Source organism: Manis javanica, chromosome 2 (genome assembly GCF_040802235.1).
Source record: "Manis javanica isolate MJ-LG chromosome 2, MJ_LKY, whole genome shotgun sequence".
NCBI lineage: Eukaryota > Metazoa > Chordata > Mammalia > Pholidota > Manidae > Manis > Manis javanica.
Genome location: NC_133157.1, coordinates 857,612 through 879,160, shown reverse-complemented (window position 1 = coordinate 879,160; position 21,549 = coordinate 857,612). Strand labels below are relative to the sequence as shown.

At 65.2% G+C, this 21,549-nt stretch overlaps 2 protein-coding genes across 3 annotated transcripts in view; one reads left to right on the top strand and one right to left on the bottom strand.

Annotated features, from left to right (window-relative positions):
* The window catches only part of LCNL1 (lipocalin like 1), a 104,387-nt gene that overhangs the window by 13,289 nt on the left and 69,549 nt on the right, over positions 1–21,549 (top strand). The window lies entirely within an intron of this gene.
* On the bottom strand, positions 1,136–20,582 carry ABCA2 (ATP binding cassette subfamily A member 2). 2 transcript variants are annotated; one of them, XM_037007590.2, is made up of 48 exons: positions 20,425–20,582; positions 16,635–16,728; positions 15,578–15,689; positions 15,336–15,499; positions 14,988–15,112; positions 14,744–14,854; positions 14,226–14,444; positions 13,568–13,929; positions 13,197–13,356; positions 12,248–12,376; positions 12,008–12,175; positions 11,846–11,942; positions 11,379–11,552; positions 11,210–11,312; positions 11,025–11,139; positions 10,701–10,891; positions 10,358–10,508; positions 10,081–10,285; positions 9,795–9,959; positions 9,524–9,704; positions 9,197–9,409; positions 8,878–9,074; positions 8,609–8,791; positions 8,218–8,402; positions 8,015–8,135; positions 7,541–7,780; positions 7,252–7,458; positions 6,897–6,999; positions 6,476–6,795; positions 6,191–6,404; positions 5,993–6,098; positions 5,788–5,899; positions 5,639–5,699; positions 5,389–5,563; positions 5,097–5,212; positions 4,875–5,022; positions 4,676–4,799; positions 4,447–4,579; positions 4,197–4,314; positions 3,775–3,953; positions 3,555–3,696; positions 3,352–3,486; positions 3,152–3,255; positions 2,974–3,066; positions 2,794–2,896; positions 2,593–2,730; positions 2,314–2,520; positions 1,136–1,884 (listed from the first exon to the last, which is right to left on the bottom strand). In XM_037007590.2, exons 1-48 carry the CDS (start codon positions 20,575–20,577, stop codon positions 1,849–1,851), a joined length of 7,392 nt encoding a protein of 2,463 aa, XP_036863485.2. In that variant the 5' UTR covers positions 20,578–20,582; the 3' UTR covers positions 1,136–1,848. The 2 variants fall into 2 exon arrangements, with proteins under 2 accessions (XP_036863485.2, XP_073077021.1); XM_073220920.1 differs by having other exon boundaries at positions 2,593–2,670.

Below are 21,549 nucleotides of genomic sequence, written 5' to 3'. Positions count from 1 at the left end.
GCTCTGGGGGCGCACAGTCGGGCCAGATGGTGAAGGGCGCAGGGTGACACTGGCGTCTCCACAGGAGCACGTACAGGTACTTCCCAGCTCTGCCGCGAGGGGGCCGGGGAGCAGCGAGCACCCAGAGCCCGGAGGGGAGTCCGGGCGCCTTGGGGAGGCGGCTGGGTCTAGGTGGGGGCAGGGAGGCACACGGCAGGCCTGCAGACTGCCACGCAAAGTCAGGGGTGCTCGGAACTCAGGCCTGGCAAGTCAAAAGGACACAGAAGTCGCAGTGGAGGGGCTCCTGCAGGCAGGATCTGGGGAAGTCTGAGCGCCAGGAAGATGACAGTAGACTGTGCACTTACAAGCAGCTAAATTGTAAGTATATTTTATCACAATAAAAAATTTAAGATGATAGTAATGTATGATCACGTGTTGATTTTTTAAAAACTTGCAAGCTCATTGTGATATATTTCTAAAAGTGGAGAAAAACTTTGTGAGAGAAAAATGCCAGCTAATGGATACAGAAAGAATGAAATCATTAGAAAGTTGCCATTTTGCTGCCACCACCTAGGGTAAAAGGCTTTTGGGAAGCAAGCTGTTCACATGGCCTTTGAGGGGTGGTCTTCTATGTCCCTTCCAGTCCCCTCAGAGCTAAGGAGGGAGGCTAATGGCCCAGCTCGAGGCCCCATTGCCACTGAACCCCTAGTTCCTGGGAACCTCCATACTGCTTCCACCCTTTGCATGCCTCCTACCTGGATTTGGTTCTCAGGGTAGAGGCCACCTCCTCCGGGAAGCCCTCTCACAGCCTGGATAAAATGGACACACCAGCACACACCACCCACCAGCCCTGAGTGGCAGAGACCCAGGAGCTTGGGAGAGGGTGGCAGAGATCTCAGGCTGTGTGGGTGGAGGAGGGGTGACAAGTGATGGGCAGCCCCTGCCTTAGTCTCCCCACCTGGAGCATCAGGCTGTTCCAAGAGTGAGGAAACACCGACCACCACCACCACCTCCAGGCTGACCCAGCTGCTGCCCCCACCCCCCCATCCTGGGCCCCACGCTCAGGGTCCTGCCAATGTCCCATAGGGCAGGGTGTGAGCCTTGCTGTCAAGCAGGCCCACCCTAACACCCCACCTCTGACACACAGGCTCGCACGGGCTTTTCTGTTTATTTATTTAAACAAACATCTGTGCTCTATATACAGGTCTGGCTCCTAGGTGGGTGGTTGGGTGGGCAGGGGCCAAGCTGTGTGGGAGAGCAACAGCAGCTGGACGGGTTAGGGAGGGGATCTGGCCCGGCTACCCAGCCCACCACCCATCCTAATGGCTTTCCTTGGGTAGCACCCTCCCTGCAGGAAAGCTGGGGGAGGGAGCCTCTTTCAAAAGCAAAATAAATAGGTGCCTGGGGGTGGGACCTAAACCAACCCCCAACCTCGGCCCCAGGCCTGTAGCCACGCCCCTCTGAGTGGGTGTAAGAAAAATGCAGGCTCAGGAGGCCAAGACTGGGGGGGGGGGGCAGATAGTATGCGGCAGGCCATGTCACCCCAGTGGCCCTGGGGGCAATGGGCAGAGCTGGGCAGGGGCAGAGGTGAGGGGCTGGCCAGACCCCAAGGCTTTAAGGCAGAGCAGGGCGAGGGTTTGCACAGCCCAGGACTGGGCCAGCCTTTGGCACAACTGGGGAGGGTGGCACCGTGGCCAAGGGCAGGGTTGAGGACAGGCGGGGGCGGGAGTTGCTGGAGGGGACATTAAGCCCATGGTCCTGGACCTCCCACTCCAGGGCCTTGTGGCTGGTCACTGGGGGTATGGGGTGAGGCTCGGCCACCGCCTGACTTCTGTTTCCATCCTGTGTCCTCGAGCCGGATCCCAGAGGTCAGCAGAGTGTGTCTGTGTTGAAGGAGAGCTGGGCCTGGTGGACGGCAGGGAGGCGTCCTAGGGCAGCCACTACCCCTCTACCCCAGGACCAGACCCGGACACTGGCTTGCCCCCCACCTGTCCCCGCTAGGCCATCCTCAGTGCTGCGCACCCCCCGTGACCTCCCTCTGCCCAGTGGAGGCCGCTGTGTTCATCGCTCTCCCATCCAAGTCTCTGTCCCCTACTCACCTCTGCCTGGCTTGAAATCCCTACGAAGTTCTCAGCATGTTGTGGGGTCTGCCACAGGTCTATCTCTGCCTGTGCCCTGACCCCCACGCCCACTGCATCCTGAGCACCAGGTTCCCTTGACCTCAGAACAGTAGGGGTCCCCAGGGCCCCCGCCAGTGCCCCTGACCCCAGCCCCATCCAGAGGCTGAGCCCTCTGGCCAGCCCGGGCACCCTGGACCCTGCGGACGCTGCTCACCCGCTCCTCCTCAAAGCTGATGAGGCCCTCGTCCTCCGTGTCCAGGTCCTGAGGCTCATCAGCCACCAGTGCCCGCAGCTCGGTGGGCACAGGCCGCGGCCGGAACAGGCTGAGCAGGCGACCCAGGGGGGACTGCAGGGCTGAGGGGGGCTCTGTCTCCTGCTGCTCCAGGTTGTCGCTCTGCTTCTTGGCGAAGTTCACGAACACCTGATGGGCAGGCACAGGGGGGTGGGCGGCCCAGCCCAGGCGGGCCTGGCGTCCCTGGCCCAGGGCACTCACGTTGTCCAGGGTGGTCTGGCTGACCGAGTAGTCCTCGATGCCCAGCACGCCCACCACCTGCTCCATCTTGCTGAACACCTGTGCCAGCGAGATGTCCTCCGGCTGCAGCTGATACTGCACCTTGGTGTGGTGACGCTCCTGCGGGGGCGCGGGGGTCAGAGGCTGCTGGGCAGGGGCCCAGCTCCCCCAGGCCCCACCCACCTTGAGCACGGCCTCTGGGAAGTTCCGGTTGAAGAACCGCACCACGTCCTTCACATTCTGGCTGCTCCTGGTCCTCACCGTGATCATGTAGCCGTCTCCAAACCTGCAGGACAGGCCTGTGGCCCAGAGCCCCAGCCGCCAGGCAGCCCACCCCCACGTCCATGCCTGTACCCAGCTCACCGGTTCTTCAGGTGCTGGATGCTGCCCAGACAGTGCAAGCGCCCATTCACCATGATGGCCAGCCGCGTGCACAGCGCCTCGCACTCCTCCATGCTGCGGGCAGAGACACAGGCTGGCCAGGGAGGGAAGGGGGCCGGGGCACGTGCTGGGGATGGGGACAGGGCAGGAGGCAGCACACCTGTGGGAGGTCAGCACCACTGAGCGCCCCGTCTTGATGAGGTCGAGGATGAGGTTCCAGAGGAAGCGCCTGGCCTTGGGATCCATGCCTGTGGTGGGCTCGTCCTGAGGGTGGTACCAGCTCAGTGCCGCACTTTCTGGCCCTCCCTGGGGCCCAGCAGGAAGGTGGGCCTGACCCCCATGCCACCCCTTCCAGCTCACCAGGAAGACAAAGGCAGGGTACCCGATGAGGGCAATGGCTGTGGACAGCTTGCGCTTGTTGCCCCCACTGTAGGTGCCAGCCGGCTTGTCTGCGTACTTGATCAGCTCCAGCTTCTCCAGGGCCCACTTGACCACCTGCGGTGAGGGCATTCGTCAGGGCCCACCCTCCATGCTGGCCCCCTCCCCTGCCAGGCAACCCTCACCCGGGCCTCGTCCTTCCAGGGGATGCCCCGCAGCCGCGTGTACAGCTGCAGGTGCTCCCGGGCGGTGAGCTCGTCGAACAGGGCGTCAAACTGCGGGCAGTAGCCCAGACTCTGCTGTACTTGGAGCAGCTCCTTGAGGATGCTGGGGACACAGAGCTGTCAGCGCGGGGCTGCCGCGGCCACCCTGCCACCCCGCCACCCAGGAGCTGGCCCCCCGCACCTGTGCCCATTGATGAAAGCCTCGCCGCCCGTGGTGCTCTCATCTCCCGTTAACATCTTGAAAGTGCTAGTCTTGCCCGCGCCATTGACGCCCAGGAGGCCGAAGCACTCGCCAGGGCGCACACCCAGGCACAGGCGGTCCACAGCCAGGATGCGGCCGATCTTCCGCGACTTGTACACCTGGTGGAGAAGAGGGAGCAGCCCCCTCGACAGGCCTGTCCGCCAGGCAGGCCCCCCACCCCCACCCCGACCTGAGCCACGCCCCTCCATGGCCATCCCCCACCCCTGAGCCACACCCACGCTGAGCTACACCCACTCCAGGCCTGCGCCTCCGCCTCCTCCACGCCTCTCCCTCGGCTCCCAGCCCTGCCCGCACGGGAGCCCTGTCCCACCTGGGTCCCCTCCCACATGCCCATAGCCCACCTTAGTCAGGTTCTCAATTTTGACCATGTCATTGTCAGCATCTCCCCGCAGAACTCGCTGCCGCTCGCTGGCCACATCCACATCATCCTCTACGGGCTTGGTAGACACTGGCATGCGTCTGCGGAGATGGGGGCACCCACCCAGCTGGGACACCCACTGTCACCCTGCATCTCCAGTTTGCTGCGGCCACAGCAGGAAGATGGGCAGCACCCAGCCCGTCCCCCGCCCCACTGCCCAGGCCCCCACTCACTGCGGCTGCCGCAGGAAGTTGTACTGGCACATGATGGTGAGGAAGAAGCCCACGAAGCCCTCCACCGTCATGGCCACCAGCCCCCTGGTGACAATGTCCCACTCGAATGGGGACTTCATCTTGTCAAACTGGCCTGTGGGAGAGCCGGCTCAGGACCTGCCTGGGGCCTGGGTGCCTCTGCCCGCCCGCAAGCCTGGAGCCCTGTGCCAGCTCCGCCCCGCGGCCTCACCGATCTTGGCATAGTACTCGTTGAGGTACTCATTGTAGGCCATCTCCATGAGCCCGTGGCCCAGGTTGTAGTTGGGGAAGATAAGGAAGCAGCTCTTCAGGTAGCTGTTGACAACCTTCAGGTCCTGGAGGGCCACAGGGCGTCACAGGCACAGCCTCAGACCCACCGCCCTCTGCACCCCACTGCCCCACCGTCCCACCTTGTCATGCTCGAAGAGCTGCAGCAGGAAGGTGGCCACGGTGGCTGTGATGCCAATGAAGAGGTTGATGACGATGAGGAACACGTAGGCCGAACTGGGGACCTCGAACCAGAAGGAGGCCGGGTACATGATGGGGGTGATGGACCACCTGCAGGAAGGGGGCCGAGGGCGGTCACCGGGAGCCAAGCCCACCCTGTGCCCACCCCCGGCGTGTACCCTTACCCATAGAGCAGGAAGAGCGAGAGCACGGCAGGAAAGTTGGTGGGGGATGTGTAGGCCGGCAAGTCGAACACAAACAGGATGATGACGCAGCAAGTGGCGGGGACCAGGTAGTTGAGCTGGCAGAGCAGGGGCGGAGGTGAGGGGCCCGAGGACAGGGCGAGAGGCCTAGACACAGGGGCGTAGGGTCCGGGGGCAGGACTGGGGGGCTGGGGCCTGGCAGGGGACAGAGTGTTGGGGTGGCTGGGGCCTGGGGTTGGAAGGAACCCCCCACAGCCATATGGGAGGGGCACACCATATCCCACACGTAGTTGGCCAGCCAATAGATGACTGGGTTACAGCCGCTGACAAACTGCAGGTGTTTGGCCTTGGTAGACCTCTCAGCCACCAGGAAGACCACGAAGCTGGCTGGCACGAAGGACATGGCCACAATGATGAAGATGGCGATGACCACATCTGTGCCCTGCAGCCTGGGGAACGAGGCAGCCCTCAGCCCTGCCCTGTGCCCTCCCCAGATGCCCCACACCCCCCATGTACACACATACAGGTAATCCAGGGAGAGGCTGGCGCTTGTCTTGTTCATGGGGTGGTTGGTGACAGTGATGCCTGCGGCACAGGGAAGGGCAGCCTCAGGGCCTGCCATGCCAGTCCCACCCCACCCCATCCTGCACTCCCCAACCCCGCCCCAGCTCACCGTAGGCTGCCGGGTTGCCCTTGCTCTTGGGCAGATTGGCACGCAGGATGGCATTGTTGAGGCTGTTGAGGTATGTGGGCATGCTGTGGTAGCCTTTATTGTTGTAAAAAACCTGGCAGAGGCACAGAGAGACCCAATGAGCCCTGTGGGTCCCTGCAGACTGCAGACCAGGGCCAGATACGGTGGGGCCCAGGCCTGCCCTCACCTGGGCTGCCCTTCGTACTGCGATCTTCCGCACCATGGCCGGGGCCCGGGCACCAAATGAGACTGGGATGGACTTCTGGATGTTGCCGAAGGTGATGGCCCCATACCTGGGCAGGTAGGTGGAAGGGCAGTGAGGTCAGATAGGCGGCTGGTTGGCTGCCCCAACCCACAGCCACCACGTGCCTTCTGCCCAGCTCACCGGTGCAGCCGGAAGCGGTCAGAGGTAAAGAGCAGGTACTCAGAAACATTGTGGCCGGTGATGTCAGTCAGGATGTCACCTGTAACCACTCGCATCTGGGGCGGGTGCCCACTCACACCTCCTGGGCAGGAGAAACCGGTGCCCTGCACAGAGCAGGTGCAGCGGATGGGCTCCCGCACCAGGTGTGGCAGGGAGGGCGCTGATGTCCAGTTCTCTGTGGGCACATGGGCACAGTCAGCTGGGCCCATGCTGTCCCACACCCCCAGGCAGCCTGGGAGCCAGTACCTGGCCCCAAGGTGGGTAGCAGGGAGGCATTCCAGGCCTGCAGCAGATCCTCATCCAGGGACAGAGGGGAGTCGGACGGAGCGGGCGAGGGTGGGGGCGGCACGAAGTTGGACAGCGGCAGCCCCTGCGTGAAGGACTCCAGGCACATGCTGTCAAAGAACCGTGCAGCCAGCAGGCGCGACTCTCCACTGCTCAGGTTCAGCGTGGGCCCCAGTGAGCCATTGGCAGGAGACTTGAGCACACAGGTGGCACCCACACCTGAGGGCAGCCGGAAGGTGCTTACAAGCTGATGGGGGCTGGCGTCGGGTGACAGCCGCAACCTGAGGGAACCCGCAGTGTGAGGGAGTGAGGGGTGGTGCCCACCCAGCTCAGCTCCTGCACCTGGTCCCTACCACCCTTGCTGCCAGGCGGGTGGCCTCACCGGTACTCCTGGCGCTCCTCGTTGGCGTAGGGGATGAAGTTGCCGCGAGGCTGGGTGTAGTTGTGGTACTGGGAAGGCGACAGGACCAGTGGGGGCAGGTCACCTGGGGGGGTGCACAGGGAAGGGGAGCAGGTTCAGCCCGCCTGCCAGTGGCCCCCCTAGTCATGGGCCCCTCTTCCCAATACCATAGTGTCCAGGCTTGGGGTCTGGGCCTCCAAGAGGGGCGAGTCCCTGAGCCCCAGAGTGTGCCCACCAGTCTCAGACGTGAGGCTCAGGCCTGGAGTGGGTGAGGGTCACCAAGTGCAGTGGGGGAGCGCTGTGCCTGGTGCCCCTCTGCCTAGCCAGGCAGCCCTACCGATCTCAGGGACAGAGAGGGCCACGGTCATGGCCACACAGACGAAGAAGGCAGGCAGCAGGATCTGGGAGGACAACGCCTTGGAGTTGCGGCGGGCACAGTGGAAACGCTTCACCAGCAGCCCGTGGAATTGGCGCACCTTCAGCCACCAGCCCTCCAGTTTGCGGCTGCCCTGGCCAACCCTCGTGAGGTCCTCCATCTCAGCCTCTGCACAGGAAGGCGGGGACTGAGCACATGGGCCAGGCCACGCTCCAGGGACCTTCCCCAGCTCCATCTGGCCACCCCCCACCTTGCAAGCTGACGTTGTCAGGGTCCTGCAGATTGTCCAAGAGGGGACGGTAGTCGCCACAGATGTCAGCATAGCCAGCTCCCTCGTCACCATGGGCAGAGCCCACCGAAGACACGGACTGCAGGGATGCCTGCGACCGGGCCAGCTCCGCACAGCGGGCCAGGTTACCAGTGTGAGCTTCCCCGGACGATGCCAGGCCTTCTGCGCTGGGCTGCACATCTTTCCTGGACTCCTTCACGTCTGGAGGACAGAGGGTGGAGGGGGCTTGGGGCCACTTGCCATCTCCAGGCCCTCCCGTGCATGCCCACCGACCCAAGACCCCCATCCCCAGCAGACCCTGGGAAGTCCTGGACCCTGTTCCCACCCAGAACCTCTAGCCTCCAGACAGGGGAAGAGCGAGCAGCAGCTCAGGCCCAAGTTCAAGGGGAGGGGGTGGGGCGGGGCGGCGCCCAGGCAGTGGGCGGGGCCTCTCACCGGCCTCGCTGCTCTCCAGGGACTGGTCCTCCTCCGACACCTTCAGGAACACCTCCTCCAGGGTCGTGTCCATCAGCCCGAAGCTGCTCAGGTGCAGGGCGTCCAAGCTGCGCTCCAGGTGCTGTGGGAGGGCTGGTGAGGCTCGCACGCCCTGGGCCACGGGGCCGGGACACCACCCTTCCGCTGGCCCCGCCTCCCGCTACCTGGAAGAGACGCTCGAAGGCCCCCTTTCTGGCGGCCTCACTGGGCAGGATGTAGGAGAGTTCGGTGCTCGTGTCTGAGACCAGGAGGCAAGAGGCCACGTGCTTGCGGATGAACTGGGACACCTGGGGCTCGGAGCAGCTGCTCAGCCGGGTCCGAGCTGGGGGGCTGGCCGTTAGCCCTGGCTCTAGGAGAGGAGCGGAGGAAGGAGGGGCCTCACTCAGGGAGAGGGGCCCTCCACGGGAGCCCGGCCAGGTGGAGATGGGGGCCTGCACGGGGCAAGCCACCTGCCCGGACATCTTTGAGGGCCCAGACCCTCAACCTAACTGGCCTTGGGAAGGGGGTCCTGGAGTAGGGGTGCCCTAGGCTGGCTCAGGGAGCCTCAGCACAGACCTTGGGGGCCCCCAGGCTCAGCAGGCCGCTTGACCAGCGTGAGACGGTAGCCATCCCCATAGGCCCCCTTGAGGAACAGCGGGGAGCCGCAGCACTGGAGTTTCCCGTGGGAGATGATGGCGATGCGGTCCCCAAGAAGGTCGGCCTCATCCATGTGGTGGGTGGACAGCAGGATGGTACGGCCTGGGGGGAGCCAGAATCAGGGCCAGGGGGCCAGGCTGCATGGGACCAGGTGGGGGCTGCCCACACCCACCCCGCGCCCTGCTCACCCGGCTTGTACTTCAGGATGAGGTCCCAGATGGCACGGCGCGCATAGGGGTCCACGCCGGCTGTGGGCTCATCGAGGATGATGGCGCGGGAGCCACCCACAAAGGCGATGGCCACGGAGAGCTTGCGTTTCATGCCGCCTGACAGCGTCTGCACCAGTGAGTGCCGCTTGTTGGAGAGCTCCAGGTCTTCGATCATCCTGGGGGTCACACAGGGGCGAAGGCCAGGACTCTTGGGTACTGGGCCTCTGAGCTTCGCCCAAGGCGCCCCGTCCCGCCGGAGCCCTGCCCCGCCCCGCCCCGCCCCCAGGGCACCACCCACTTGTCCATCTCCTTGCGGATCTCCTCCTGGGCCATGCTCTTCAGCCGCGAGTAGAACCAGAGATGCTCCTCCACCGTGAGCCGATCAAAGAGCACATTGTGCTGCGGACACATGCCCAGGTTCTTGCGGATTTCATCCATCTCTGTGCGGATGTCATGCCCGTAGATGGTGGCCGAACCAGAGGTCGGTGGGAACAGTCCGGTGAGGATAGACCTGGGCAGGAGGGCAAGTCACCACCCTACCTCCTGCAAGCCGCCCATCCTGCCACCCATTGGGTTCTTCTGGCCCATTTCCTGGCCGCCGAACAGGTTCTGCTCTGACACTCACATGGTGGTGGTCTTGCCGGCTCCGTTGTGGCCCAGGAAGGACACCACCTGGTTCTCGTAGAGGTTCAGGCTCAGCCGGTTCAAAGCCAGCTTCTTGTCGTTCTTGTAGACCTTGGTGAGCTTGTCCACACAGACCACCAGCGGCAGGTGGGTGGGCTCCTCCTCCATGCCCCGTGTCTCCTCTGCACCAGGGCTGTGAGTCAGCACTAAAGCTGCCCTAGGCCCCCCAACCCCAGCACCTGCCCCAGCTGCCACCCTGGTGCCCACCTCACCCAAGCGCCTGCTCTCCATGGCACAGGCCTGGTCTTCCTCCATGACGCTGAGCCGGGGGGCGCGAGCCCATGGCCAGTTCCACTCCCATGCCTCTGTCCGCCCACTGCCCAGCCAGTAGGACTTCTGCAGTGGGAAGTACCAGGGCCGGGGCAGCCCATACATTCCTGGGGGTTGGGGAGGGGAGGGGTGGCTGATCCCAGGGCCTGGGGTGACTGTCCATCCCAGGCCATGTGTCCTCCCACAGGCTGTCACTGGCCCCAACCCCTCCCAAGGTCTGGCCAGCACCTGGGTGCACTGCCTCGATGTACCACGTGAGAACACCATAGACGGCTGCGTCCACCATCAGCATGGTAACAGCCAGGAGCAGGTTGAAGTCATCCCCTTCCACGGGCGACTGGCTGAATGTGTGCCACTGGATGCCCACACCGGCCACCTCGTACAGAGCAAAGTACTTGGATCCCAGGCCAAAGGCGGTTGTGGACATCAGACTCTGTGGGGGCAGCAGTGTCAGTCGGAGGAAGGCTGGACGCCGCCCCCACCGGCTGCCCACCCGTGACCTCACCGCAATGCACTTCTCGAAGGCGGTGATCTTATCGTGGGCCACCTCCTCACGGATTGCCACATACATATAGGGCACGTAGCTCAGGAAATAGATGATGCCACCACAGGCTGAGGCCAGCTTGGCCTTGGAGTACAGCACGGAGACCAGGAAGCTGGGGCAGGTGCGGCCATGGGCCATCAGCCACAGCTCACCCTCAGCCCTGAGCCCCCAGACCTCCTCGGAACAGGGGGGCACAGAAGGGCTCTGAGCCAGGTGTTCTGTGCTTCTGGGTGAATGTTACGAACACTCTGCCAGCGCTCAAACGAGGCACCCTCCCAGCCCACACCAGCCACACAGCACGCACCAGAACATGATGGTGGCCACGGCGTAGACAGCCAGGAAGAGCCAGATGATGAGCACGTGGCTGTGCATGAGCACCTGGCCGTACTTGAGGATGGCGGTGAGCGCCGTCACGGAGATGGACAGCTGCACAAAGCCGGTGATGAACCAGGCCACCCAGTGCACGGCATTGTTCAGGCCCATGGTCTTCATCACCTGTGGGCAGGCGGCCTTGGGGCAGGGACACCGGGAAGGGACGCCCTGCCCCTGCTCTGGTAGCCAAGCCTAGGGAGCGAGGGTGCCCACAGCTGGCCCCCACTCCCAGGCCTCCCTCACCCAGTGCCCCCACCTCCTTCAGCCGGTGCTCCTTCTCTGCCACGATGTGCTGGATGGTCATGGCCACCGAGTAGACCCACGAGATCACCATGCAGAGCGGCATCATGTGCTCAATGACAAACAGGAAGCTGGGATGGGGGCAGGCGTGTGAGGGGCGGGGCCCAGCGCGGCCCGGGTCCCCACGTGCCCCGCACTCACTCGTCGCGTGTGTAGCAGGGGTATGGAAACATCTGCACGTAGTTGCCCGGCTCCACCACGTCGTGGCCCACGAAGGTGTTGATGATGGCGCGCTCCATCATGTCTGCGGGCAGGCAGCTGTCAGCAGGGCCCTCCCCCAACCCCCAGCAGGCCCCGGGGTGGCCCTCACCTTGGATCCACACAAAGCCGTACAGGAAGTAGAAGCGGCCGCCAGTGTTGGGCCCCGGTCGCCAGTAGGCCCTGCGGATCTCATTGGTTTTCTCGGTGAAGCTGGAGTTCTGGCGGATCTTGTAGTGCACGTGGGGCGGCAGGGAGCCGTCCTTGTGCGTCTGGAAGATCACGCCTGGGGACAGGACGAGGGGCAGGGCGGGGACCAGAGGTGGGGTGGGGGAATGGAGGGCAGGCAGGGTGGAAGGGGTGCAGAGCTGGAGAGGCACAGACAGGGGGTGTGGGGCAGGTCCTGGCTGGGGCCAGGAGTGAGGAATGGGCCCAAGAAAAGGTGGGGGCAGTTGCAGGGCAGATGAGATCAAAGTGGGGTGGAGCTGAGGGTGGGTGGGGTGGGCAATAAAGGGGCTGGGCGAGCTGGGAAGGGACAGGAGAAGGGGCAGGACAGGGTGGGCCCAGGGGGCTGCTCACTGGCAAACACGGTGACATTATCCTGGTAGGCCTGGTTGAGGGTGTAGTTGACGATGCTCTCCTCATCAGGAAAGCCCTTGAAGATGTCCACACTCACCTGGGGCAGGGACACCGTTGGAGCAGGCCCTGGGCACCGGCAAAGCCCGCAGGGCCAGCACCCACCTTGGACATGAACTGGATCCAGCCACAAGCGGCATTGTCAATGGTGTCCAGCTGCTGCAGGAGGGCCGAGCCACTGGGCAGGGAGAAGCTGTCCTGGCGCAGGGCAGGCGGCAGGTCTCCGAGAGTCAGGTTCAGTGCTTCAGGGCGCAGCCGCAGCTCAGCTGTGTACTGGGGGGGAAGGCAGCTCAGAGGGTGACCTGCATGGCTCCGCAAGAGCAGTGGGGTGCCCCCACTCCCTACCTGCCGCAGCCAGCGCAGGTGCTGCTGAAGCCTGCCCTGCTCCAGGAAGCTGCGGAGCTCAGCAGAGATGTTGAGCCACACCTGGGCGTAGTGAGTCACATTGCCTACAAAGGCAAACGTCTCATTGGCCTGCAGAGGGTGAGAGCACGGGGCTCACGGAAGGACCCCAGACAGCGAGGCTTTCCCCTCCGCCTCGCCCCACAAAAGGGCGTCATCCTGGCTGGTCCCCACCAACAACCAGCCTTGCTCTGGCCAAACTCCCACCGGGGAGCTTGAAGCCCTCCCGATCCCTGCCTTTCTACGGTGAGCCCCTGGAACTCACTCTGTCCCAGCTCCCAGGGCAGCGTGGCCTCCCAGTCCCCTCGGTCCCCTTATCATACCAGCTGTGCCCTCCCAGCTCCTTTCTCGGACCCCTTCTCCAAGCATCCCGTGGGCAACCCTGACCCTTTGCTCTCATTTCCCCCCATTCACCCTCAGGACCCCCTCCATGGGCTCTCCCTTCCCTGGGCCATTTCCAGCCCTGGTTTCTCCTTGCCCCAGGCAGGACCTCTCCCCTGGAATGGCCACAGACATCTTGCCCCCGGCACACCCCAAATCACCAAGCTGCCCTGGCACATACCCCCCATCCCAGTCCCCCACTCTGCTCAGAAGGGTTCTGCATGCAGGGGCCTCCTCCCACCCGGGGCTGCGGGTCCGGGACACGCGCAGCCAGTCCAGGACTCTGCACCCTACCACCCCTCCGGCATGCTCCACGGCAGGCCCCAAGGGCTCCTGCACCTTGAGCCCATCCTCGAGTCCTCCGACCCGCAGAGCCAAGTCGGAGTTCAAGGGCCAGGGCTGCACCCCTCCCACGCCAAGTCCACAGACCCCCCTCTGCTCAGGGGTTCCGGGCCTGCAGAACCCTCTGCCCAGCTCTGGCAGCTCCTGCCCCAGACGTATCTTCAAGCACCTTGAGGATGACACGGTCCGCCTCGGAGCCGGCGGGCGCGTACAGGATCTTGGGGTTGCTGGTCATGAGGTGCACGAGGAGGCCCAGGTTCCTCTGCTCCTTGCTCGTGAAGCCCAGGGAGCTCATGTTGCCGCGCCGCAGCGCCTCGGGCTCGATGGTGCTGGGAGGGGGACGGGGCCTTAGGGGCGGGGCGGGGTCTGGGGGGGGCCGCGCGGGGCGGGGCGGGACCGCAGTTGCGGGCGGGCTTCGGGGCGGGTGCGGACGGCCGAGGGAAACTGGGAGCGGGGTGTGCACCTGGAACGAGGCGCGCAGCCAGGGCCAGGCCCCGCCCACTCGTCGGCCCGGCCGCCCTTCCTCCGGCGCCCACCTACCGGTTGTTGCCGCACAGGATGGGCTGCAGCCCTGCCCAGAGCTGCACGAAGGCCGAGCACTGGCCCTGCGTTGCGTCGGGGGAGCCCGGGGCTGCCGCGGACGGGGCACCCTCCTCCGCCGTGGAGTTGGCACCTGCGCCGGCCCAGGTTCCGTTGGCCGTCCCACCAGGGCCGCTGGCGGGGGACCCTGGAGCCCGCCCCGCACAGGCGCCCTGGGGCAGCAGCAGGGCCAAGGCCGAAAGGACGTCCACGTCCCGCAGAGCCTCTTGAGCCTCCAGCAGGTCCTCCAGCAGCGCCCGCAGCTGCCTTGGAGGGGGGCGCTGCTGCTGGGGGGCCGAGCCGTTCGGGGCGTCGAAGCCCAGCTGAGGGGAAACGAGGCGGGTGGGGAAGGCAGGCCCCTGGGCGGGGAGCCGGGGCTGAGGCTGCTGTGCAGGTGGGGGGTTGAGCAAGGGGCGGAAGGGGGTGGAGGGGCACCAGCAGGGGGACAAAGTCTGGGAGGAGGGGGCGGAGGGCGCGGCCCTGCTGGGGATGTGGAAAACCCACCCAAAGGCCCACCTCCTGCACAACCGCGGGCCTGGGAGTCCCCTAGGACAACCAAAGAGCCTAGCATCTCAGCCCAGAGAGCAGACTTGTGGGCCGGCCGGCAGGCGGGCCTCACCTGCTGGGCGATCTTGGCCACATCCAGCTGGTTCCGGAGCTCAGCAGCCAGCCCAGAAAAGCGCCGGGCGCGGGCTGCAGCCTGCCCACTACACACAGTGTCCTGGTAGCCCTGAAGCGCGGTCTGCTGACCCTGGGGCACAGTGAGGATCCGGCCCAGCTCCCTGGAGCCTGGCGTGCATGTCAGCTGCTCCAGGAGGGCGGGAGCCAAGAGCAGCTCCTGGGGGTGGGGTGCAGGGGACACCAAGGCCCTGGCTCCAGGCTGCCTCCAGCCTCCCCCTGCCTCGCCCCTGTGCCAGAAGTCTGAGACGGCCCAGGTCCGCAATAGGGGTGGTGGGGCAGATGCCCATCACCATCCAGCCTACTCCCTCCCCCTGCCAGCTACAAACTCCCAGAGACCCTCCTGTGCCCCCAGGAGGAGCTCAAAATCATCCAGGAGGTGCTTTCTTCACCCACCTGGGAGAAACAGTGCCTAGAGGCAGGTGGCACACTCCCCATCCCACTAACGGGCCCCCTCACCTCCATCTGGAGTAGGTGATTGCTACCCAGGCGGCTCCATAGCTCATGAGCCCTAGGAATGCCTGACTCAGCATCCAGAGCAGGTGAAGGGCCAGGAAGCAGGCGATAGACCTGGGGTGCGGGGGGCTTGGCTCAGGCTGGGGGTCCTATCCCCTCGCCCCTCCCCCCACAGGGGGTGGCAGAGGAATGGCCACGGCTGGGGGCTGCCCTGAGAACAGAGATGCTGACGCTCGCTCCACCTCACCTCGGGCAGGCCCACCTGGGCAGCCAGGAGGGCCTGGGCTGTGCTGTTAGGCAGCGACAGGTTCTGTGTCAGGAAACGCCAGAGCTCCCTCGGGTCCCTGGCCACCGAGTCCAGAGAGAAGGACCCTGGACAGGCAAAAGGATGGGGCTGAGGGCCAGCTCTGCCCAGGGGGGGCATCCCCAGCAGGCTCGGAGCTGAGCCTCTCACACCACAGCTCAGCCACTGGGGATGCCCGGCAACTGGAGCAATGGTTTAGAAACAAGGCCCTGAGGCAGGAAGTGACTGAGCTGGGGTTCAAGCCCAGCAGACACCAGAGCTCGAGCCTCCGCCCCCTGGCCCAGGGCACACCTGCAGGTCTGTCCGGACGGCTCTCCCAGGAGTCTGGGCCGGAGCTGAGGACCTCCAGGTGCTGGCGCAGGGCCTCCAGCTCGGAGCCCAGGCTGGGCCGCGTGGGCTCGAACAGGTTGCCCTCCTCCACCACACGGCTGAGGCGCTCCAGCAGTTGCGTGACCCTGCACCACCACAGGACGTCACCCACCAGCCACCAGGCCCCGGGTGGGGGTGCTGGGCTCCCGAGGAGGGGCACTCACGTGGAGTTGGCATACTGCAGGAAGCCGAACTCATCCCGCTGGCCATCTGGGCACAGCGACTGCATGACAGGCAGGATGCCAGCAGAGGTGAGGGGTGCTGCCGTGTAGAAGGCTGGGGGGCAGGCCGGCGAGGGCCCGAGGGGGAGCAGGAGGGCAGGGGTCGGCGAGGAGCCAGGAAGGGGGAGGGGCCCGGGGGCCAAGAAGAGAAAGTTAGAGAAGGTCATGGAGGAGCAGCAGCCTTAGGCAGCAGACAGGGGACAGATGGCCAAGAGACCTGGTGCAAATGACCCAGCAGGTCAGAGGTCAAAGGACATCTTGCCATCCTTTCCCCACCACTCCCAGAGCACCCCAGTTCCCCAGCCAGCCAAGGCTTGAATGCCCTGGCACATCCCCAAGAGCGTTGGTGTGGCACTGCCCAGAGCCCAGGGGAGCACGTGAAGCCCTCACTGGGCAGTGACCTCTGACCTCTCTGGCAGGCTGGTTAGTGGAGCAAATGCAGGAGCCCAAAAGTGTCTGAAGGGAGAGCAGCCAGGTGCCCCAGGCCAACAGGCCCCCCACCAGAGAGGGGGAGCCGCCCTGGGAGGCAGCCATGTGAGCCAGCCCTTCGCCACCCACCTCCCACCATCCCATGAGCCTGCCGTTCTGACAGTGGGCAGGGGGCTCTGCAGGGCCCTGCCAAGCTGGGCAGGCTGTTAATGCAAGCAGGGTTGGGGTGGCGTCCTCAAGCCGCAGCGGGAGGCCCTGCGGGGTCAGCAGGCAGGAGGCAGCCGCTCACTTACAGACTGCATGCGGGCGAGGACAAGAGACGGTGCGGGGCGGGGGGCGGGGGCAAAACAGAACAGAACAGTGAGGACTCTGCACCACATCCTCCAGCCAGGCCAGGAGGTACGGCCAGGGACCACGTGGGGGGCAGGCACATGGACCATGCCCAGAGCCACAGGAGCTGGGATGTACGTGTGTGGTCACAGGCACACAGGACACACGTGCATGAAGCGCTGAGGGCTGCCTGCCCCCTCACACCCCATCTGCGCCCTGGGCCCGCCCCCAGGAGCCTCACCTTCCTTCACAGAGATGGTTGGTTTCTTCTGCCGAAGCCCCAGCAGAATGAAGAAGAGAACCAGAGGTATGAAGATCTCAAAGGCCAGAACCCACTGGAAAAGGAGTGCTGAGTGAGGCCGCCTGTGCGGTCAGCCTGGCCTCCCACACCATCTGCCCAGGGCTGAACAGGGCTGAGACCTGCTCCCCCTGACAGGCAGACAGATGCCCTCCCTGCACGGCCTGCTCAGCCCAGCCTGGACCTGGGGTCACAGGTTCCCCCAGGGACCATAGAAGGTCAACCTAGGCCCTTCAGGGTCAACAGAGGTCACAGCCCATTCCTTCGAGGGCCTTTTCAAAGGGTGAAAGAGTGAGGATTGTCTGGCCCAAGCAAATCAGGTCTCCTACCCCCTAGCCCAGGCTGTTTGCCAAACTGAGGGCCAGGCAGGAACACATCAGCCAGCCTGCGACCCACTCTGGCCCATGCATCTAGCCAGTTCATCTCCTTCCCCGCCTGCAGGGCTGCCTGGGCAAGATCTCAAGGTAGTTTCTGACCCCGCATGCAGCTCCCACACTCCCCCAAGGTCAGCCCTCCTCACCTCTGCTGCAACGCCATTAAGCCCCCATGAAAGGGCCTGGGAAGATGAGCCCAGGCTGGGGGAAGCCCTGGCTCTAGCCCAGGGCCCTCAGCCTTCAGGAAAACCTGGTCAGGGGTCTGACAGCCGGTCTCCAAGGCACAGGCACCTGATTCTGCCCTGGCCCCACTCCCCAACCCCAGGAGGCTTGGTTGGGCAGGGCAGCCAGCCCACCACAGGCCTCTGCTCAGCATTCCCAGGACAGCCCCTGCCACACCAGTCTGGGCACCAAGGTGAGCCCCGCTGGGACCTGCTCTGAGCGAGAGAGAAACGCTGGGGCCCCAGCTTCTCTGTTTCACCTGGAAAATGGAAGGGCTTCCCCATGCTCTCCCCACCCACTCCTAGCTGGGGTGGGAGGCATGGAAGGAGCAGGACCTCCGGCCAGCTGTTCTTTAGGGAACCCTTGCCCAGCCTAAGGGTGCGTCCTGACCCCCACCCCACACAGCGCCCTGATCCCACACCCCTTCCCAGTGGCCCCAGATTCCCTGACCCTCACCCCCCAACTGCAAAACAGACTCCAGAGCCCCTACCCCGGTGCCACTCTGTCCGGCCCAGGGCTGGAGCCCCCAGGCCCGGGGGTGGAGCAGCTCTGCTGTGTGTACTGTGCTTGACAATAGTGCTCTGTGGTCTGGAACACCCCACTGGGTGTCTGTGCCCCACGCCTGCCCCAGCCCGTGCCAGCCTCCACCCCCTCCCTGAACCGGGATCCAGCCCAGGGCTAGCCAGGAGGCATCGCGGGCACCCACATCACAGGCTGGAGACATGCACAGAGTGAGGGTGGCTGTGTGCAACAGTGAGTTGGGAGGCAGGGGTCACAGCCACAGTGTCAACCCCACCCACACCCACCCTGTCACTGGGCACCTCCACCCGTAACTGCAGCAACAGGCCATGGCTGCCTCCTCATTGCCATAGCAACGGCTGCACATGAGCTGCTGGGAGGAGGAAAGGCCTGCTTGGCGGGCGGGCATGCGGGCGGGCGGGCAGCCAGAGGGGCATCTGGTTACAGGCAGGCAGGCGCAGGTTCAGTCCCACCTGGGTGCCCCACCAAGGGCCCTGAAACGTGGTCAAACTCTGGTCCCTTGAGATCAGCCCAATGCCCTGATGTTGTCCCTGAAGCCCGGGTGCCACCTCCTGGCCCGCCCCCTCCTGCTGTGTCAAGGGGAGAATGGGTGAGGCCTGAGAGTTGCTGCCCCACTTGGTGCCTTGGTGACAGTGATCTGGTTCCTCCACCAAGAGCAGCTGGTGGCCCCAGGGTAGACCAGTGTCCAGCCACACTCACAGATGGAGAAACTGAGGCACAGAGCTTGGGAAGAGTAAGCAGGCAGGGCCCAGAGTTCCCTGGCTCCTACCCTACAGACCAAGCTTTCCACAGGATGCACCCACCCCTCCCCAGCAAGGGGCCCACTGCACAAGGCCAAGCCCAGGGAGGCAGCCCTGAAGCCCAAGACCCTCCTGGGAAAGTGGGGGTGCAGAAGAAGCAGTCCTGCAGCCACCAGCTCCAGCCCCATGGCACACACCTGGCAAGGCCTCAGCTACCCTGCAGGATAAGTTTGGTTCTCAATGAACCAAAACATTGACCAAGAACCTCCATGCGGCCCAACAGCTCTGGAGTGGTCCCAGGTAGGGGCACAGGAAGGTTCCAGGGGAGGTGGAACCTGGCGGATCGGGGCCACTCCTGGGTGTGGGGAAGTAGGCACCTCCCACTAGCTGGCCAGGTACCATGCAAGCCACTGCTCCCTTCCTGAGCCTTGGGGTCCCCAGTGGTCACAAGACCATCATCCCAGCCTCTGCTCCCCACGAGTGGGAGAGCTTCCTGCCAAGAACCCCAGGACTGCTACTAATACATGCCCACATCCCAATCCCCCTTCCTCCTGAGCCCCGCCCAGCTGTCCCCAGTGACCCAAAACTTGATGCGGGGGAGGCTGCACCAGAGGCTGCCTGGGGCTGCAGGCTGATCCAGGGGACCCAGCCCCAGGTGCCCTGGGCAGGGAGAGTACCTGACCTTGGCTCCCCACCAGGGCCAGGTGCCCAGGGAATCCTGCCAGGTCATGGTAATGATGGCCACCCTGCCATTCCGTACCCAGGGTTCCCCGTTGTACATTCCAAAGCCCTTCTCAAGGAGGAACCCAGCCAGGAGATAGTCAGACCCAGGGGTCCCAGGGCAAGGTGAGACCGAGCCTCCAGAGCCCCAGGTGGGCAAGAGGGTGCCTTCTCCTCAGGTGCCCACTGCAGAACCTGGCCTGCTCTGGGACCCATTCTGGAAAATCCCCAGGGTGCATTCAGAAACCAGAGCTGCCCACTGCTCTCCGGTGCTTGGGTTGCTGCCAGCTGGGCAGGTGAGCAGGAGATGCCCCTGCCCTCCTCGGGCTGGAGTGGTGAGGGCCAGCATGGCATCTATACCACCCCAACCCGTTTCCTCACCAGGGCTTCTTTCCCTGACAACTGCTGTGCTCTGTGCCCTCGGGACCCTGGCTGCCCCAGGGACAGGGCAGAGAGCTGCAGAGCCCGGTGGTCACAGCCAACAGTAGGACCCAGCCCCCAGGGGAGGCTGGAGGGGTCTCAGAGTGGGTGAGTGTCAGGGAGGGCTGCCCCACAGGACAAAAGGGTGCGGGGACTCAGGTGGGCCGAGCTGCAAGGACGCTCCCTGTGGTAAGAAAGCACGAGCAAGGGCTAGTGGACTGCGGAGGACGGGAAGTGCCTGCCCAAGGGCAGAGGGGTGGTGCAGGCAGGGAAGGGGCAGGGTCCCTGCAGCGGCTGCAGAGGGTCTGGGCCCAGGGACCACGCAGCCTCTGCGCCGGATGGGCCCCTCAGGCTAGCCCTCTGTCCAGGGAACCTGGGCCTCCCGCGACCCCAGAGTCCGGGGCCGCCTGTCTCCCCCAACCCGCCGAGAGCGCGCCTCGGAGGGCGCCCGTTCCGTGACTCAGCCGAGCACCACGAATGTCAGCGGGCGACGGGCTGGGCACGGCCGAGACCTCTCCGCGGACGCCAGAGTGCGGGCAGGGGCGGGCGCGGTGCGGCGGGGAAGGGGCTCTGGCCCGAGCCCGGCCCGCACCGCCCCCCGCCTCCCCGGTCTGCGCGCGCCCGCCTGGGCCGCACGTGCGCGCGGAGAGCGCGCCGCTGGCCCCGGACGCGCGGCCCCCGCTCCGGACAGGCCGGGTGGCGCGCGGGGTCGCTCACCGGGCTCCGGCGCTTCAGCGTCGCGTTCTTCCAGAGCAGCAGCTGCAGCTGGTGCAGGAAGCCCATGGCGGGGCCGCGCTCCGGCCGCCTCCGCGCCGCGGCCGCTCCTCTGCGCGCCCCGCGGGCCCCGCCGCCCGCCGCGCCAGTCGGCATCGCCCGCGCGGGGCGGGGCTTCGGGCGTCCGGGACCGGCTCCGCGCTGGCCCCGCCCCGGGGCCGCGGCGACAGCCACTCGCGCCGCCCGCGCTTAAAGGCACCGCGCCGAGGCCGCCGCCCCCTCCCGGGCCGTTCCCGCAGCTCTGCCCCGCCACCCGAGGCTTCCTGGTCGCCCCCATCTCGCCAGGCGTTGAAGTGGCGCGCCCAAGAGCCAGCATCTAAACCGAGACCCCCGCCTGTCCCCCTCCGGGGCGCTCTTCTTCCAGGGACCGCGGGTCTGCGCACAGCACCCCTTCGGGACCTCCCACAGGAGCGCTCCCAGGTGGCCCCTGGCCCCGCGGGCGCGCTGAGCGGATACCGGGGAGGCTCGGCCCCCGCAGGTCACCACCTCTGTCCTCCCCTCCTCGCAGAGGTGTTGCTGGCAGGACTTTCCTCTGCATGTAGGAGCCAGGTCCCAGTCCCCAGGGGCACTGCCAGGCTGCAGGGGGTCAGCCGCCCACACTTGGGGAGGGAAGAGCTCAGCCGTGGCTGGAGAGACCACCCTCGCAAAGTGGGCACTGCCCTCAAGGCTTCAAGAGTCAAAGTTCCTGCGCAACTGGGCCCTTCTTGACTCGCACCTCTCAGTGGGTGTGAAGGTGAGAGGGGTTGCAGGTGGGCTATCCCACCCCCATAGGAGTTTTCCTGCGTCTCCTGTGGATCAGACACTCGGTGACCAAGCTTTAGGATGGGCCCAGATGGGCGGGTCAGGGCTGCAGCTCTCTGGCCAGAACTGCTCCCTGCAGGTGCTGTAGGCAGGGTTCTTGGGGAGCCTGAGGCTGTTCCCCGTGAGTTCGTGATTTGTCTCCCCATATCTGAGAGCAAGTCTGGCTTCCACATAGGGAGTTTGGCATCAAACGGATTCCGCAGAGACGGCCTGGGGCCTGCTGGAGCCAAGCGGCTGCTGGACAGGCGGGCGCCGCCTGAACCCGGC

Bases quoted from the DNA above. Each gene is read 5' to 3' on its own strand.
- ABCA2 (XM_037007590.2), bottom strand. From the start codon at position 20,577: ATGCCGACTGGCGCGGCGGGCGGCGGGGCCCGCGGGGCGCGCAGAGGA. The intron at 5,564-5,638 runs GTATGTGTGTAC...CTCGTTCCCCAG, and splicing joins AGCCTCTCCCTGGATTACCT to GCTGCAGGGCACAGATGTGG. The intron at 2,897-2,973 runs GTGAGCTGGGTA...CCTGTCCTGCAG, and splicing joins ATCCAGCACCTGAAGAACCG to GTTTGGAGACGGCTACATGA.